The sequence below is a fragment of the Anguilla anguilla genome, chromosome 16 (genome assembly GCF_013347855.1).
Source record: "Anguilla anguilla isolate fAngAng1 chromosome 16, fAngAng1.pri, whole genome shotgun sequence".
Lineage (NCBI taxonomy): Eukaryota > Metazoa > Chordata > Actinopteri > Anguilliformes > Anguillidae > Anguilla > Anguilla anguilla.
In genome coordinates this window covers 30,123,695-30,142,400 of record NC_049216.1, presented here as the reverse complement: position 1 = coordinate 30,142,400, position 18,706 = coordinate 30,123,695, and the positions used below count along the sequence as shown (strand labels likewise).

The 18,706-nt window shown below is 40.5% G+C and overlaps 1 protein-coding gene across 1 annotated transcript in view; it reads right to left on the bottom strand.

Annotated features, from left to right (window-relative positions):
* fhod1 (formin homology 2 domain containing 1) overlaps positions 1-9,153 on the bottom strand; it is a 49,265-nt gene extending 40,112 nt beyond the window's left edge. Inside the window, exons 1-3 of the mRNA XM_035395433.1 lie at positions 8,592-9,153; positions 6,130-6,236; positions 2,687-2,751 (exon numbers count right to left, since the gene is read on the bottom strand). Coding sequence (XP_035251324.1) covers positions 2,687-2,751; positions 6,130-6,236; positions 8,592-8,756 — 337 coding nt within the window. The 5' untranslated portion in view covers positions 8,757-9,153. The remainder of the gene's footprint in view (positions 1-2,686; positions 2,752-6,129; positions 6,237-8,591) is intronic.
* Positions 9,154-18,706: the final 9,553 nt, after the last annotated feature.

The following is an 18,706-nucleotide window of genomic DNA, read 5'->3' as shown; positions in this document are numbered from 1 at the left end:
AAATCCATCCATCTATCCATTAACCAACCCCCTAATTCCTGGTCAGGGACGCAGGGGGGCTGGAGTTTATCCCAGCATGCATTGGGCAAGAGACAGGAATACACCCTGGTCACCAAGCCATTGGACTATGGGGGGGAAACCGGATTCGAACCCAGGACCTTCTTGCTGTGACAGGGCTACCCACTGCATCACCGTGCCACCATTGATTCAAAATCCAAATCTTTTTTTCTCCCATGAGAAGAACTCAGCCAAGAAATTGACACTGTCCTCTAAACAAACAGTTAAGCTGCCATTCTATGGCACTTGTCTTTAAATTAAACTGTACGCATCAATGCCTGGGCCATATGGAAAATGATTTAAAAACAGAGAATATTTCATTGTTGCACTGCTCTAAAGGGGAAGCTTATAACTGCCATCACACTGGGAAAACAGTGAACGGGGAAAACAACTCAAGCAGAGTGAGCGTAGCAGGCAGAGGAAATGGGAATGTGTGGGAATTCCCAGGCAAATAAAAAAACAAACATATAAATACGTCAACAAAAAAATAAACAGCTTGGAATGTGATTCAATGCACACTTCCACAATCTTCACAGCACTTCAAGCGTGGACGCACATCACTTTGCGTAATGTTCAATATTCAGAGATAGCGGTTAAAGGCTCACAGTGGAAAACGCTCATTTACTGCAACCTGTCAAGTACACAAATAGGTACGGTACTTCTGTCAATTGTAACAAAGAGAGACCCAAAAGAAGAGAATTGGTGCAAGTGATGTTTCTAAAATGACGAGAATATTTGACGTGTTTATGAGACGAGTTGCAGGACACCCGGGCCCCCCCTCTCAGAAATGAGCAGTACTTTACCTAGAAGCGATCGCGGATTGCGTGCATCACATCGGAGTGTTAAAGCATCAGAAAATACACCTCAGGGAAATCAAACCGCTTAATTCGGCTTTTAACATTTCCACACAGCACCGAGGGGAGGCTTTTCGAGAACAACACCCAGGACCCAATGGCGCACCGCCACCGTGTCCTGATAATAGTTCAAAAAAAAAAAAAAACGAAACCAGTCGATCCTGCCGACCCGCCCACTGTCATTATCGCACACGCCAGCACACACCCATGAGCTCCGCATGCAGATGTACCCGATTGGAGTTCAGGGCACAGCGTTTCAGCCACGTCTCAATAATACATTTTAAAAATCCACATATTCCTGTGGAATCTGAGCACCGAGGTGTGAAGTCTCACACATTCGCAAATAATCCGTCATTCAATTTTTAAGGACGTGCATGTGATGCCCCCAAGGTGGGGGCGGGGGGGTTGGGGAGGCACGGCACGTCTACGCTCAGGCTTTCTGATAAGGTGCCAACATAACTCAGCGAAAGCAAATAACTTGAATACTTTAGAAAATGTTGTGCCGTCCGCTTCAACCCCACCCTTCGAGAACAAAAAAAAAAAATCTCTTTGCACAAAGGAAAAAGATACGGCTCGCTCAAGGGAGCCACAGGTGTACATATACGGTAAAGAGAACGTAGGCCCATGGCCGCATTCTCCCCACAATGCAAGAGGATTGGCAGAGGGGAGGAAACCGCCCATTGCAATTGAATTGTAGGTCCGCATGGGAACACACCCAAGGAAACCACACCTTGCCCACACTCAAGCCCAACGAAGTCACTTTCTAAGGAATGTTACGCGGCAACTCGAATTACGTAAAGCCCATCTGTTCATTTCAGTGACGCCATTCATAGTATAACTTGAATAATAACCTATTATCTGCATTCTAGTCCAGTCCCTGAAAAGACATGTCATTTCATGATTTTTCTTTTCCAGCGTTAAGGCAAGTTCCAAGTGCGTACGGGACGTGCTCAAACTTGAGAGAAACCAACACGCGAACTTCAAGCTCTAATTCATTGCAGAAAATTAATGGCTGACTTTTTTCCCCCCCAATAACTTTGGCAGAAGGTATGCTTGTATTTTGTATTGCACATCATTAAGTCAGCTTCTTTACATGCTGGAAGACCTATCTAGAGCTTTCTGTAAGTGTGTAACATAAACAATTTCCTAGAAAAAATTTTTTTTTTTTTTAATTCATTCAAAGCTGAAAAACAATAAAAGCAGAAAATCGTTTGCTGCATTTTTTGATTAAAACTTGAATTTCAGCTTTGCTTTATTTGACACTGAGACAATATGTCACACATTTTTTTTTAAAACCTGTGTGTAACTTATTTCATTATTAAAATCTAAAGAAAAAAACATGGCCCAGTGCAGGTTCTCAATAAGTTCCAATGAATGATTCTAGTTCAGAGCTCAATTTAAGCAAACATTAACTGCTGCCGCTGATGCCATTGGTGGAAATACTGACGGATTACACGTGTGGAAGGACCCAATTCCCATGTTTCAAACTTGGAGAAAAAGCTAAAGGAACAAAATCATTAAAGCATTAAAAAACACTCAAAAGTAACAGCTTGTGGTTTTTTTTTTTTTTTTTTTTACAGAGCACTTGGAAAAGTAATGCTTGTGGTGTAAGCCTGTAAAGGAACAATTTTGACACTGTAATTCTTATATGTCATCAGTTTCAACAGCTCATGAGAATGAAAATGAGGCTGGTTGGGTCGTATCAATGAAAGATACAAAACGCATACAAAACACGCACTAGTGACATGGAAGTCCAATTTGAAAAGGGATATTACCTAGAATGGAATGAACACGAACAGACAGCTGGGTTCTCAGGATCAGGATGGGCTTCTTCCCCTTGCTGTGAAAAACAGAAGCAGAAGTCTTTCATGAAGGAATGGTACAGATTCATTAGCCAGCTGGTGTACTAGCTAGGACACCATTTGTTTCTTGACCACACATGAAAACCTGCTCGTATCTGGTGGTCTAGGATTTTGCGTGCGAGATATTACACTTAAAACGCACCTCCAGGAAAGGTGATTTACTGTATGAGAAAATTTTATTTTATTTTGTCATTATTGAGAATACATAAATCTGTCTAGTGATGTCATTGACTTCACATATTATTTTAAGCACTGTACAATGATTTTTTCCCCTGTAATTAAATACCATATTAAATTCCATATAAAAGCTGAATAATAGATGCGTTTCTCAGTTTTGAACTGTCAGCGGAGATGACTTTGCAGCTTAAGCATGGCTTTACCACAGGCATCAAAACTGAGTTTTGAATGTTTCCCATCAGCCCAGTTACCCAAGCACCCTAGCCTCCATTGGCTGCAGATTCAACCAACAGCCAATCAGAACGCACGGAACACTCAGAGATCTTTTACATCAGCAGAAATAAAATTTGATCCTCCTCTCTCACTGGAAATCCATACATACTGTACAATCATACCGTCTGTACCCACTCCCAAAAAAAAAAAGGAGAGGTAAGTGTTCTGACAAATCGTCTTAGCCAGGGGGATTATGCGATGGAAATTTATGGGGCACGGAGACAGCAGGGATGTGGAAAGTATGCACTAGATGTGCAGACGGTTGCACACAGAGCACTTCTCCAGCTCACGTTGTTCTGAGGCGCGTAAAGAAATTCAGCATCTCCGCATTTTCCACCAGCGGCATTTCAAATGACGTGTTCTCCCGACCAACCGCTCCGCCCTCCACCACCACTGCCTCAGTTCCAGCAGTCATCACACGTGGGCCATTCACTTACACACCAAGCCCATTGTGCGTGCTCACTGCTGCATCTCCGGCTGATGCATTAATTGAGCAATCATAAAATTACAATGGTTGTCTTGAGACGTACCTTAACACAAGAACCAGTAGGAGTGTCAAATGATGTTATAACATTAAATAATCTAAGGATAAAATTTCTGCATTATAAAATTATTATTATTGTTATTATCATTATCATTAATATTATTATTATTACATATAATCAGACCATCCAACCATGTTACCAGGGGCCTGTCCGATGGGGGGGGGCACCTCTGAAATTTGATTAGCCACTCCCATTTTTCCACCTAAAATAACACATTATCGCTGACTAATATAACTGCCGGCAAAAGCGTGAAAGCTTGGCAACCCCATGAAGGCAAACCTGGTAACCTCCATATATTTTACATATGGACATTTGTTAATGCATTCTGATGGACTGCTTTGTTCAATTCTTTTTCAGGATATAAATATAGATTTCAAACAAAAGGGGACTGTTAGCACACATTTTACACAGTGAACCCTTCGGGTTAACATTTTCCATGAGTCTGCACACAACTTGGTCCTTAGTCACAAAAGCAACAGCCCAAAGTCCTGGTGGTTCAGATAACGTGCAAATTATATTCAGATCACATTCTTTATTTACAAGCATTTTCATTGTCCCGCATATTAATGAAGTCCCACAGCAACGATTCCACATTTCATTAAACAATCCCTGTCTGTTTTCACAGGAACAATACATATGCATTGAATATAAACTAAGCAGAGCATATGAAACACATTTTGTGTTAACAACAAAAAAAAAGGCTCTCAACAAAGACTCAATTATTCAACAAAAAAGCCACACATCATCTACAGTATTTACCTCATTGCTAGAGTGTTTCTGAGTTGTGTTCACTTATTGCTACATTACATTACAGACATATTATCCAGAATGACTTACAGAACTTTTACATAGCATTTACATCGTATCCAATAACACAGCTGGAGATATACTGAAGCAATGCAGGTTAAGTATCTTGCTCAAGGGTACTACAGCAGTGTTGTTCCTACCGGGGAATCAAACCTGCTACCTTTAGGTTACAAGACCAACTCCTTACCCATTATGCTACACTGCCACCCTAGACGTAGACTTGTTCCCTTTTAGACTTCCACCAATGCTAGGATGATTGAAGTCGGGCATTAGTAAGATAGCGCTGAAGCTCCTGTCACTAAGCGAACGTTGTGAATGATTTAGTGTAACAGATACAGGCCATGACCACAGGTGATCAACCCTCACAATCCAGAGTGACACTGATTGGGAGAAGCTTTTCTGCATTCAGTACTCTCGGTCACTAAAAGGTCATACCGAGCACAGCCAATGCACCACTGCATTTCTCCCATTCGCACTGACAGGAACTGTGAAACGTGAAATCTGCCATATATACACTATGAAAACAAGCCGGCTAAAAGTAGGCCCATATTTCAAACAACCAGGCATCTGAGCGTGTAGTAATGGCCATTTCCTGCTCACACAAAGCATTTTCTTGTATCCTGTAGAGGCTAATTCCATCCAGTAACCTCAAAAGGAAGCCATTGTCGTCAACAATAGGCTCTGCATTAGCAACCGCCACTGTGCATCTCGGCTGTTGTTCATATGAAACTTTTGAAAGACTTTTTTTTCCCCCGTTTGAAAAAAAGAAATAGAACAGTCGCTGTCAGAGCCGGGAGAGTCTGAGAGAAAGCCTCCCTCTCTCCTGCATGGACAGCCTGCATAACACTACATTAATTAATTTTTTTTTTTTTTTTAATTAATGTAAATCCAAAAAAATGAAAACTTCAAATTTAAACATCTATTGGCTTTCACGTGAGAAAATTACAGCATGTATGTATACGACGTCATATGGAAATATACCTCATTTATGAAGGTTCAATTAAATTTTTTTTTTTTTTAAAAAGCCTTCCATCCACTACGTTGGAAGAGTCTATAGCAGTTTCATCCGAGCCATCCCTCTCTGAGGACTCCTTCAGTCTCCCCATCCCAGCTTTCAAATCCCATTCACATCCCATTAAAATCCCATTAAATTCCGATTCACATCCCATTCACAACCCATTCACGTTCCCACTTTTTCCATCCTGCCAGGGAAATGCCACCCCCACCAGCATGAAAGCGCAGGGTCACAAACAAACCAATGCCACCTAAAATCCACGCCCGTCACGCTGGACCGACAATATGTCTGCCCTTCTGATCATTTTCCGCTGGCAACTGCAGCTTTTGTCCCGCACTGTCCAGTTTCACAAAACCTTTTTTTGTTTTGTTTTGCTTTGTTTTTTTTTTGCACCGAATTGCTGGTGCTGGTGGTGTGTGGTTGCGACAAAACTTCCGGTGATTCAGAAAGTCCGGGGGGGGTGGGGGTGGGGGGGGGGGGTGGTGAAATGCAAGCGAGCGGACTGAGGGCAGATTCAGCCGAGACGGAGGACAACTCACCCAATATCCTCATAAAACTGCTCCAAGTCGTCCCTCTGCTCCACCAGGGATAACTCCAGGTCCAGGTAATTTCCATTGGGCGCCAGCTGAAGGGCACACTCTTCCAACTGATTAAAGTAAAAAAAAAACAGGGGCAAGGTCAGCAGTGAACACCCCTGAATCACCAAGTCATTCCAACTACGGAACTACTACCCAACTGATGTAAATATACCGCCAATCAACTTTTACATCTGCTGTACTTGGCAAGGTCACATAGAAAACTGCTGGATGCAAACTGGTCACATATTTTAACATTTAATGTGGACTCAATGTCTAGGGAATCACATTGTTTTAACTTTTAATGATATCTGTTGAGGAGTCAGAGGTCAGAATGTGAGCTTCGCTGTGGCCCCGCATACTTTTTCCATCAAAATTCTGTTATCAAAATTCCGTTACTCAGAATCAACCAACAAATACATCAGGGAATTCTGCAACACGAAGATCACATAGACATTCCAATTGTAGCCCATCAATCAGGGGAGAAAACAAACATTTAAATTACATCCCATTACATTTATTTAGCTATCCAGAGAAACATACAATATAGGCAAAACATTTGGAGACGTAGAAGTGTGTTCATCAGATTGCTATGAGCAACAATGCTAGGCCTGGTAAACAACATTCCCAGACCAGTAAGCAAAGACACACCAGCACTACTGCTAGTTAACTATGCTAACCAAGAATGAAAGTACAACTTCCCAATACATACAGACGCCATTCATAACTTGCCTTAAATCTTAAGGGGAACATAAAACTATTAAAATCTAACATAAAACCATATAAATAAATGCTATAACTTGAACCTATACCGTAAATGTCATAACCTCAATGTTCACCAAGTCTGATAGACATGCAGGGCTAATGCCAATACATAAGAATGTCACTATGATTAAATTCATAACATGTAGAAATATGTAGCTCAGGTCCATTGTTAACTATCGTTATGAATCATAGGCATAAGCATTCTCACTTCATCATGTGGGAAATAATAATTGCAGTACATTGGTCTAAATGCTGCCATGATCCTCCCATCCCCCAATAACAAGATGACTGAGGAGCATTCCCAACTCTTATCTTCTGTTTACAGATCCCACCCTTTCCTCAAGTTATGAACACAATTAGGCCAGAAATGACACGTTTCAAGCTGGACTGTTCCCATTAAGGCACCAGAATGGTGTATACAGCACCATTCAGTAGCCAGGTCGCCCCCTGAATGAATACCAGACCTAAGTAATACAGTGTTGCATTAGCTCAATTTCCCCTCCCTGAGAATTGGGCCCCACCGGCCTTTTTGTAGTATATTATTTCTGGACCAAGGGACTATCATCCATAAACTGAGGGAATTTATGGCCAAATAAAAACAAACAAATTCTATTTTTATAAATCTGAAAACGGAGACAAGCACAATATTCTGTAAGGCCGTTGGCTTTCAGCAATCCCAGCTACCATAAGGCTACAATGCTGCTAAATTATTTCCCAAGGCTTCTGAGCAATTTCTCTGTTTACACAAAGGGGCAAATGCGGTCTCCACGGTCACTTGTGTATGATAATTGTTTTGAGGGGTTAGTTTATCTTCAACATATCTACAACATTTAAACGCAGATGAATTAGCCGGTGGTAAGAAAGGCATCTCTGACCTTAATAATTAACATACGTGCGTTTAACACTTGTAAAGTACCGTACATATAGCAGCACTTTTAAGAGAGGTCAAGATCAGTGCATCCAGCACTAGCTGGTGCCCATAATTTAATCTGACAATAATAAAATGGCTCAAGCGCAAATAATTGATTTTTTTTTTTTTTTTTTTTCATTATTGGGATGGAAAATATCACGCTACAGGGAACGCACAACAGCGAAATCATTGGAGATTTGGTAAAGTATTATCCCATTCATGTAATTCTATTTTAAAGCGCTAGTTGTGCACATCCGCCGCTCACCATCGAGTGCGACTGACTGAAGAAATAGACACTTCATCCTCCACAGTGCACTTTAAATTAAGCATTTTTTTACAGACGCTTTTAAATAAGATAGAGTTACAATTATTACATGACTATTCAATGATTCTGGCAAGAACCTGTCCGTTTTGTAGAAAACGATTAACATGATCCCGTTGCCTACTTTGTTTGGACAATACTGTCATTTAGACTGTATTAACTGACACGAGGGGTAATTCCAAAAACAATTCGGTATAGGTTGTTCCTACTTCTCATTCAATGCCCCTGCACAAATTGGTTGTTTTATGAACATCTACAATTATATCTTAAACACAGTTTATAGTAGTTTTAACGCCTTGATCACATTTGCGCCACTTCAGCTGATCACTTGAAAAACTAGACAGAACACTGGAAAGCAACCGTGTTGCGTTGTTTCTTCTATTGGTTTTATTTGGAAAACGCAACAACTAAAAAGCTTTCAAAGCTTACCTTCAAAGGAGCTACCAACAAATTATGAACGCCAGCAATCTGCTCACTTAACGCAATATTCTCGTGGAAATCGTACGGTGGCGGTCTTCTTGGTTCGGGAAAGTTTGTGCATACGAAAGGGTCCGAATCTTCCAGATACTGGACTCTGCATGTTACTGTCGCCATGGTTATTCTCTACAGTTCAGTTAACTCTTTTCAATTTAGCCTATATAACAAAAAATATATTGTGTATCGAACAGCCATTAAAATAAGCGACGAAGACCGTGCCACTTCCTTTCCGTAGAGGTATACCTAAACTGGAGTCAAAGCGACACGATTCAGAGCTTTAACCCTCCGGGATCTGTGACGTGATCAGGAAACAGCCCGTAGACCTGTTGGAACTTCTGAAACTGAAGCGAATGACTCATGCGAATTTAAATAGAGTTGGCAGTATGCAGGCATGAACTGAAAGTGTCCTATACAGTCAGCTGTTAAAGTAGTGACAAACTCTATTCAGGAACAGAATGCTGAAAGCATAGCGGGAAATTAATTTCTTCAGGGTAAAATGATCCGCCGTTGCAACACTGCGCCCTGTCCTCGCTAGATGAACTGTCAACGACGACTGCGTGAAACAGAATTAAGTCATTGAAGGTTGGCTGCTAAAACATTGGTTTGCAAAACGGTCACCGCCAATTCAAGCTATTTTCGTTGTGTCTGGGGACTGGGCCAATAATATTGCCGCAACTCGAATTGTTTCAGAAATCCAGTGGTGATGTCGATATGACAGTACACTACACATTTGGGTCATTACGTGTTGGAAACGAACATATACCATAGTTATTCGAACAGAAGGACGTCAGTTTCTGAGCTATACGTCACTGATTTAGGATACTTCTCATAAATGGCCTTAATCAGTCTAACCCTGTGAAAGTGATAATCACTTTAACTTAAACACAACAACTAAGAATTAAATGAAAAAATGAAAACGAAAGAAAAATAGATCATCTTGTGATGTTTTGAGGCTCATAAGAACACAGGAGTCCAGTTTTTTTAAAACCCGGGTCCTTAAACATTTGCTTCTCTCTCAGCGCCCTCTGGTGTCTGAATATTATAATAGCCTCAAACTACTGTCTATTTAAAGGCTATTTTTTTTACATCCAGAAATTATTATACAAGTTATTAATTTGAGCAAATTAACACACTGTGAATATATGCTATAACATCCAATTGTCCAGTAAGCCTATTTGCGGTTGATGGGTCCACTCTCTGTTAAGGCAAGGGTGTTTAATTCTCACAGCCTTTTAACTGAAACATACATTCTCCATGTGAAACCTAAACGAAACCATATAAAGAAAAAAGGATCTAAAAGAGAGAAAACAAAACCCAGACAGAGGATTCAAAACTAAACTAAAACTTAACAGAATTGGAATATGTTCAAAAATAATATATAAATAAAACACACAAAACTGATGTGACTTTAGTGTTCACTTTGCGCAGGCTAGAAAGTGTGAATTTATCTTTTGGACCCAATTAGATGATCTTGATCATATGGAGAAGAGAGGTCAGTGATGCCTACCAAATTTTTTAAACATGTAAATGTATGGAAGGCTACTAGGACCTTGGTAATATCAATGCTGTTCTTCTCAAAACCTCTACACAACATCTGGACCTGGCTTGGCTATTTTTGGATGACGTATGGATTTAAATAATACACAGGGTTGTGAAATTTCCATGTCATTCCAATTCCAAATAAGTCATGTCCAAAGGGACGCTGTGATTCATTTTTGTTGCGGTTCATTCATTTCGTTGCGGCTCATTGAGAGAGTTATAAGCTCTAAGAAGAAGGGGTTCCAAAAAACTCATTTGTGTCTTCATAGAGGAACCCTATCTAGTTCAAGGTTTCTTTGTTGGGCAAGATGGTTCACACCTTCTGGCAGCTTTCGCACTTTTTATGGGTTCTATGATGGAGACAATCTAAAGAACCTTTTTTTTCGGAGTGTTATAACCTCGTAGAGTTCCAATAAAAGTTGGACCAGCATTCTCAGTGCTGTGTCCATTTCTGCATGCAAAACTGGACACAGCACGGATGCTTGTGTTGTCACTCTGTTTATAACACCTTGGCTTAAGCAGTCAAAAACAAATGGCAGAAGTCTTTATGAATCCTTTCCATTTAACAGTATTCAGCTTGCGATGCTGACAATACAAAGCATGTGCTTCCAACTGCCAGTTAAATTCAGGCTAGCAGCTAAATTGTGCTGTCAGAGGAGTGTGTGCACCTGCATAGGTGAACTGGTGACACTTGATTGACTAGATGGGCAGCTGGTGCCTGATGCAACTTCTTCTCCCCCTGGGCAAGATTACAGCCAAAATGTTCTGGACTATGGGGTTGCCAGACTTAAGTACAGGTGTGGTAAGGTTTTCATACCAGACTGTGGGATACGTCTATGAACTGGAGCCAGTACCTTAGCAGGATGAGCTGCCAGGCAGCCTCGTATGATCAGGACTGAAATGGACAATTGGATGCAGACCATTGCAAGTAAGGTGAAATGATATGTTGATTGTTTGTGGCCTTCATACTGTGGTTAGTTGCATATTTCCTTTTGTTTTAATATGAATCTGACACGACCACTGACCTACCACTGTAGTTTTCCTACCACTGACCAAACAGAGCCACTGTTTCCACCTCCATGACATGTTCACAAAACATCTCCTGGGAAATGTTGAATGTAGCAAAATTTTGTTGATTTCCTGTTCAATTGACAAAACTTTTTAAATGTAACAGTACATTCTGTGTATAAGCCCCTAGTTCAGTCTCCTGCATTCCATGAGCCTTAGCTAAGTTTCCTAATGACAAGGTTGGATGGAGAAAACACACAAGGCTACAATATTCGCTGATTCATTGCAAATATATTTGATGTAGAACTTTCCACAATTTGAACATCCTGGCTTTCTTCTTAATCTCATATCAATTCTAAATATACTTTTAAGGAAATAGAGTGTACTTATTCATGTTTTTGTAAGCTTTAATAACCACATCATATTTAAAGTATTACCCAACATTCTATTGGCCATTTCAGCTCATTAAGCTGGAAGAGGTCATTGCTGTACCTGATCAGAGACAAACCATTTGAAACAAACTCTTCCATTATAATTTCTATCATTCACTGTGCAATATGAAGTTGGTCAACTGATCATTCACAAGCTTTAATGCCCCCTAGTGAGTAAGAGTGAAACCATTCAATGGGACAATTGGGATACAGCCCCCCCTAGTGGATTTAAATGCAACGAATAAGAGTCCAGTTTGACTGGAGCACACCTAGCTGGGTAACTGGGAGTGCATACAGTTCCTCAAATAAGCTATTTTTAAATAATTCATAGCAGCAGTCTTTCCTCAGACTCCCCATAAATTAAGATTATTGAAAACATGTGCTCATGTTTCCCCCCCCCCCCCCCCCCCCCCCCCCCCCCCCCCCCATAATTTTATCCTTTAACAGTTGAAATCAATGGGCACCTGGTAACTGTTGAAAGTGTGGGCACCTGGTAATTGAAACTAAATGATGGTAGTCAATAATGTCATCAGATAAAATTAAACTGGCCAGCAACGTCACAGTGCTGCACATTAATGCCGTTCGGGCACAAAGATTTCAGTTTGTTACAGTATTTTCAGCTTCTGCACAGATTTCATTCTTATCTGACCTACATTCAGCGAGTGTTCCTATATTCCTGCATCCAGTGGATGTTGAATTTGACCAATTTGTGGTTGTGCTGCAAGAGAGACAACAGGGTTCTTCACACAACTGTTAAGGACGGACAGTGATAACAGCTAGAGCAGGGGTACCAAACTAAATCCCAAGCGGGGCCGCAGTGTCGGCGAGGTTTTTATGGTTTCCTTTCGATCAACTGCCAGTTAAGGCCTTGCGAACGAGGTGTGTGTATTCTGTAGCCAATCGGTGACTGAAATGGACCACTGGTGCCAAAAACACTGTGAAATCCAGCGGACACTGAGATCTATGAGCTAGTGCCACACTGGCTTTCTTGAAGTCAGGAGAAATTGTGTTTTCACACTCTTGATTGTCCAAGTACAAACTTCCCATTGTGCAGCAATGCTTCAATCCAAGTAAAATGTGTAAGGTCAGTGAAAGAATCCACTCAAACCTTTATCCATACATATTGGAAATGTTGTCCGTTTATACATTTGGATATGAAAAGCGTTCAGTGGTTGCATTTTAAAATGCTTTTTATTTGATGGTGATGGATTTCTTTTTGCATTTACATATAAATATTATATACATGTATATATAAGTATCACATATCAAAGTGATCATATATCTTGTCGAAAATGTGTATATCTGAGAGACAAGCCCGCTATTTAGGTCATCCCAGTCCACCTTTTCAAAATGGAGTGAAGTCTATGTCAGATCTAAAACACATCCTTCATGGAACCTGTAACACAGAGTTAAAGTTAACTCAAGTCAACTTTGTCAACTTTATATACTGTATTAAGCTTCTGGACACAATCAAATTTAAACAAGATAACTCTATGCTGTTATGCATATGCACAACTATGATGGTAATGGTTCACATTTTGCAAAACTGCCTGGGCAATAATATTTCACTTGCTGTGTTGCCTTTAAAGTGACTGCGAGGGTAAATCAGTAAATGGCTTCAGACTACATTGTGTGGGGTTACTGTGGTATGTTTTACGCATCAGTGACAGCACGAACAAAAACATGCATTGTTTGTTTATTTTCTCGTATATCTACATCATATCTGTATATACAATATATCTGAAATAGCATATTGTTACGAGCATTCATAAAGTTTAACACTGGACGGGAGATTGTAAGAACGATCTTCTGATTGCTCTGTCTACATTAATACGCATTAAACAACGGTAATTATTTTATTAAATTTAACAATGAACTTATTAATTATACTATATACAGCCATATATCTCTCAAGGATAAGTGTCTTTTAATCAACTTAGCAGCAAAGAAAATACATACTGTAATGTTCTTATCAAATGTCTTTCGTAACCTAAGCCTATATACTAAATAAAATAGGCTATGTACTAATGTTAACCACAAGAGGGAGCCATCTTCACGTGAGTAGTGTGGAACATTCACCTTATATAGGTTCATGTAAAATATTCTCCAATATTGAGAAGTTGAGTGAAGACTATTGCTAATTGTTTTCCTTTATGAGGAAGTCTACAGTAGGCTGTATGTAGGGGCCGCAGAAATCGCGGACAGAATCACAGAATCTGGGTTAAAAGACGAAATTTACACTTAAATCGGAATACAAATTGCGTTTGGTGCTGTTGAGCATCTGAGATACTGTTTTGCGTATGTCTGATGTGTGTTTCATCAGCCATGATTGTTTGTTTGCTTGTGGGTGGGACCGTTCGGGAGGAGTTCATTGGGGTGGCGGGGTTTTTTCAGGACGGATTTTATGCCTGATTCGAAACGAGTGTTATTACAGCTATTGGCGTTACTTTGAATAGATGTTTGGTGGGTGTGTAGTGGATACACGTAATCTATGGTTATTTTAACTATTTGCAGCCACTTTACAATCACTTTAATTAAGATGTGAAAATGAGGCTTTTCGAAATTCCACACTACTCATACTTCTGTTAATTTTGTCTTATAATGAGTGTTGTGTGAAGTGGACACAAATTTGCTCCTTGAAGCATTACATTCTCAGTCTCCATCTGGCAATTACTATGGCACTTAACTTGTGTAGCTGGTTTATGGTTTGGGTACTTTCCAAGCAAGCCATGCATTAACGCCTACTATGGATTGTAACCTGAACAGGATCTTTGCCTTCGCTCTTCTTTGCCTAAACCTGTATGTGTGCACTAAAATAAATCACTATGGATAAGAGAATATGCGAAATGCCTAAATGTAAATGTAAAATGTTAAATGTCAATACAGTTGCATTTTTCTGCAGCTTCAGAGATGTCCACAGCCACAGTCCACAGGGGGGCACTGTTGCATTGGAATAAACATTTTCAAAGCAAAGAACTGTCACACTTGAAACCAGAGAGAGAGAGACATTTCAACAAACTGGAATTTATCTCTTCTTCTTTCCCTATTGTGATTACAGATATGTACAAATTTGCTCCCAAGAATCATGTCTAATTTTTTAATTTAGCTTTTAACCTCGGTCAATCAGGCAAACCACGGTCCAGCTGTGATTTACTGCATTTAGCTGTTTCTGCTTAAGTAAAACTACTTGTGATTTCATAAAAAACATCCCACATCTGCTCAGTATTTTGGAACAAACAATCGATCACTGACTACAGTGAGGGTATTATTTTAGGTCTTACATTACAGTTGGACCAAGGCTGCTATTTTCAATCGGTTTGGATTTTGTTATTTTATTGTCTCTGAATAAAGCTAAAATGGGGAGTCACATCAACTGACCAGGAGGTAATCAAAATAAAAAATGTTGTAGATACTGACAGATATGGCTCTCTTTGGCACAAGATGAACATGTTTATGTAGTTTTGTTACAAATGCAAAAACAAGAAAAGCTTAACAGAACAAAGTCCTGAATGGGTAATTACATTTTAAACAACCTCATATGGATGTCATCTGGGTTTTAACTGGAAGTAATTTTGTGAAGGGAGAAGACATGGGGCTACTTGAGAAAAAGAAGAACTCTTGAGTACAGTTTTCCACCTTTCTTTTGGGCTTCGTAACACTTCAGATAAATATAACATATCTTTAGGCTCACTAACAGCATCGTGTGAAAGGGGTGATCTCTGGGTTTGATAACACGTTCCTATATACTTTCAGGCAAGTGAAACAGTTGCACCTTTGTGTAACATCCTTACTCAAAGTTTGAGTCCAATCTCCAGGGTCATATCAGGGGAAGCTCTTCATTTTCCTGTGCATGCTACAGATGTATACTGCTGTCACTGTTGATTTTATTTTAACCCATGTCTGCAAAGCTATATAAATACAGATATTGTTTAGCAGTTTTTCTATGTCACACAATGCACTGCACAAAGTGCTCAAGACCTTCTTTCTTATTTTTCGTTTTGTGTATCTAATCTATACGTTTTAAATTTGTATGCACTGATTTTATTCATGTATTTGTATTATTTTTACAGCAAATCAAGAGGTTTCAAGGCAATTTTGAAGGCTTACACTTGAAGGCCTGTTACATACGTACATGGTGTGACAAATGAGCAGTTCTCTAAATTAGTGTGGAAAATGGAAGACAACTAAGTACATCCGTTACTGCACTCAAACCCACTGCTGTTGCGATGACATATTTCTCACTGGAAATTCCTGATTGATTCTGGGTTGTGCTGTGAACAAAATTGTTTAAAAAAAAAAAAGTATATCACGACCACAAAATCTCCTGCTGGGTTTCACCACACACTTTGGGTTCTACCTGAATGACTACCTGGAACTTTGGGTGTTCTACAGAATGAGCCACTAACCACAAGATGAACACCACACTGCCTAGGTAGTCCAAATTTACCCTAAAGTACCACGACAGCCTGTGACTTTGGCTGAACCGGACCTCCTCATCAGCTCACAGAATGCCAGGTGTTTCCTCAGTAAAGAAAGGTGACCTTTGTACATCGTGCAGTATCACAAAGGTCTGCGCTCAAAATCAAGGGCCTCAGAAATTTACCTGCTGCTCTCGATTTCATTGCGGATCCTGCAAGTCGGACTCGGACCGATATCCTCGTGAACCTACTTCTCCGTCAGAGTTATTAATAAAAACCCAAGGGATAAAATTGTACAAATTACTAAGAATGGTTAAAAGGGTCACAAGAATGATCACAAGAAGACTCAAGAGGAGGGGAAGAGCCATATGACTGTGAGTCAGACGTACCAAAAAGAAAAAAAAAAAAAAAAAAAAACAGGATGACAACGACGGAGAGCCTTCGCCCTAGTGCGCATACCAGAGAAACTGGAAGTGACTTGCCGCCCAGTTTACTCACACTCACCACAGCACTTGCCCTTTCCCAGTAAACGCTACTGTAACTGTAAGCTTGTGTGCATTTATGCTGGAACATTTCCTTATGATCCCATTGTGTTACTGATTTGAATGTTATGTGTCGGTGATGCCTATGTTCTTTTTAATAGCTAAACGTTTATTTTTAGTGCGTTTGAACGTGGCTGTGGCATTGATGAAACTACTGCTTGAGCATGTTACACACCCTGAAGTCAGTAAATTATAAGCAAGGGCTTTATCCAAGTGTTCTAATGTTAATAATGTCCAGTAAGATTAAGAACTGGAAGCTGTCTGTAAGGAATGCAGTTCCATCAAAAAAGAAAGCATATGTGAGTACTTGCATACTGAGCACTGTTATGCATGCAAATAAAAAAATGAATTAAAAAAAACATGGGAGAACATTGGCTTTGTTACAAGAAAGTTGTTACAGATCTCGAAAGAAGGTTGAAATGAGACTGGACAACGGGAAATTTGAAGCTATCTGACACGCTTCTCTCTCACTGTCCTTTCTTTACGTTTTGATTATGGACATCTTGGAGCCCAGAGCAGCGTTTTATAAATATTTTTTTATAGAGTTTGACGGAAAGCAGAGTCTTGGCTCTTCTGGGGCTGAGGCCCACAGCCTTTGTTGCATATGGATACAAACAAAGCCAGCTCACAGCCCAGAATCCAACACAGACTTGAACCCTACTTTTCCCAGTTATTTGGTAGTTCATGTAGATAATATCAAATTCGTATTCCTCCCCCCCCCCCCCCCCCCCCCCCCCCCCCCCCCTTCTTTCAGCAAAAAGCATTGTTTCCATGTCTTTGCGTTACAGCTGTATCCTGTCCTGGTGTGGACTGCGTAGCTGACTGCTTGACCTGTGGTCCTCACTGATATGACAGACGGCCCCACAGAGGTCTTTGCACTCAGAAGATCTGATGTAGAGTTATGATGGCTCCTCCTCTGATTGCACCTTATCAATGGAGGTGCAGACGCCGCTGCCAGAGTGCAGATAAGATAAGTTCGCACACGGGTTGACACGTCTCTGAAGACCTCTGATTACAGGCTGGACGTCTGCCCAATCTAACTCCTTTCGGATACTTCTCCAGGTCTTGTTAAAGGCTACAACTTTTTATTTGCTGTTATTTGGATGCTGTGATGCAATGATGAGATGAAATTCGGCATCTGAAGAGGCCCTAGGCGAGACTGCTGGATCGAGTAGCTTCTTGTTAAGTTATTATTCATTATGAGCAGAATGGCTGGTGATGGCCTCCATAATTTCTGTTATTGCTATATCCCATTCAGTCGGTGTCACACAAGAACCCTCATGTCATCCTGCTCAATGTACTATACATCTGGTAAGTCAACAGCTAATAAAATTTCCAAACCCCATGCGACAAAACTATAATGTTGTGCTGGCAAACGTAAAAATTAAACACATAAAGACATGTTTATGTGGGCTCAAGGGACAGGTGAAATCAATAGTCCCCCAGAAAGTAATCAAAAAGAGAAACTTTAAACCAAGTAGGACTTAAAGGTTGTTGGTTCCTACCCCTATCCCTACCTGATATTAAATGGAAAGGCCATCTTGGTTTGCCAAATATTTTTTAAATATAATTTTATGTCAATTAAAAAAAACCAAATTGAGTTATGCTTGCACATAGCAGCAGTGTCCCTACCTACACATTACATTTGCAGAAATTTCCCAAAAAATATTCATGAACATTGCGATACCAAAGTCTGAGTCTGGGGGGGGGGGGGGGGGGGATCATGACCCAAAAGGGGACATCTGTGGTCAACTGTGAGCACAGTGAGAGGGCCAAGGGAACACTGCCTGGACCCAATCCATCAGAATGTATTGCACATTGACACTGGAGCCCCCTCCCTGGTAACAAGGACCGAACTTTCCCCTACATTTGCCTATAATGCCTTGTAATGTGTGTATTAAATCAACAGACGCTATCAGCTTGGCCATCTGTGTGCGAGCCCAGTGGTTAGAAAGCTATGTTTAGCAGTGCGATCCCTGCGAGTGACGAAGTATCAGTATTAGCATGGAGCACCTGCTCCACAGGGGACGGACTTTGCCCAATCTTTGTTTGCCGAGTCCCTTGGGGTGGTGACGTCAGCCCAGATCAGCACTGAAAGACTGTTTGAGTATGACATGAACTCTTTGAAC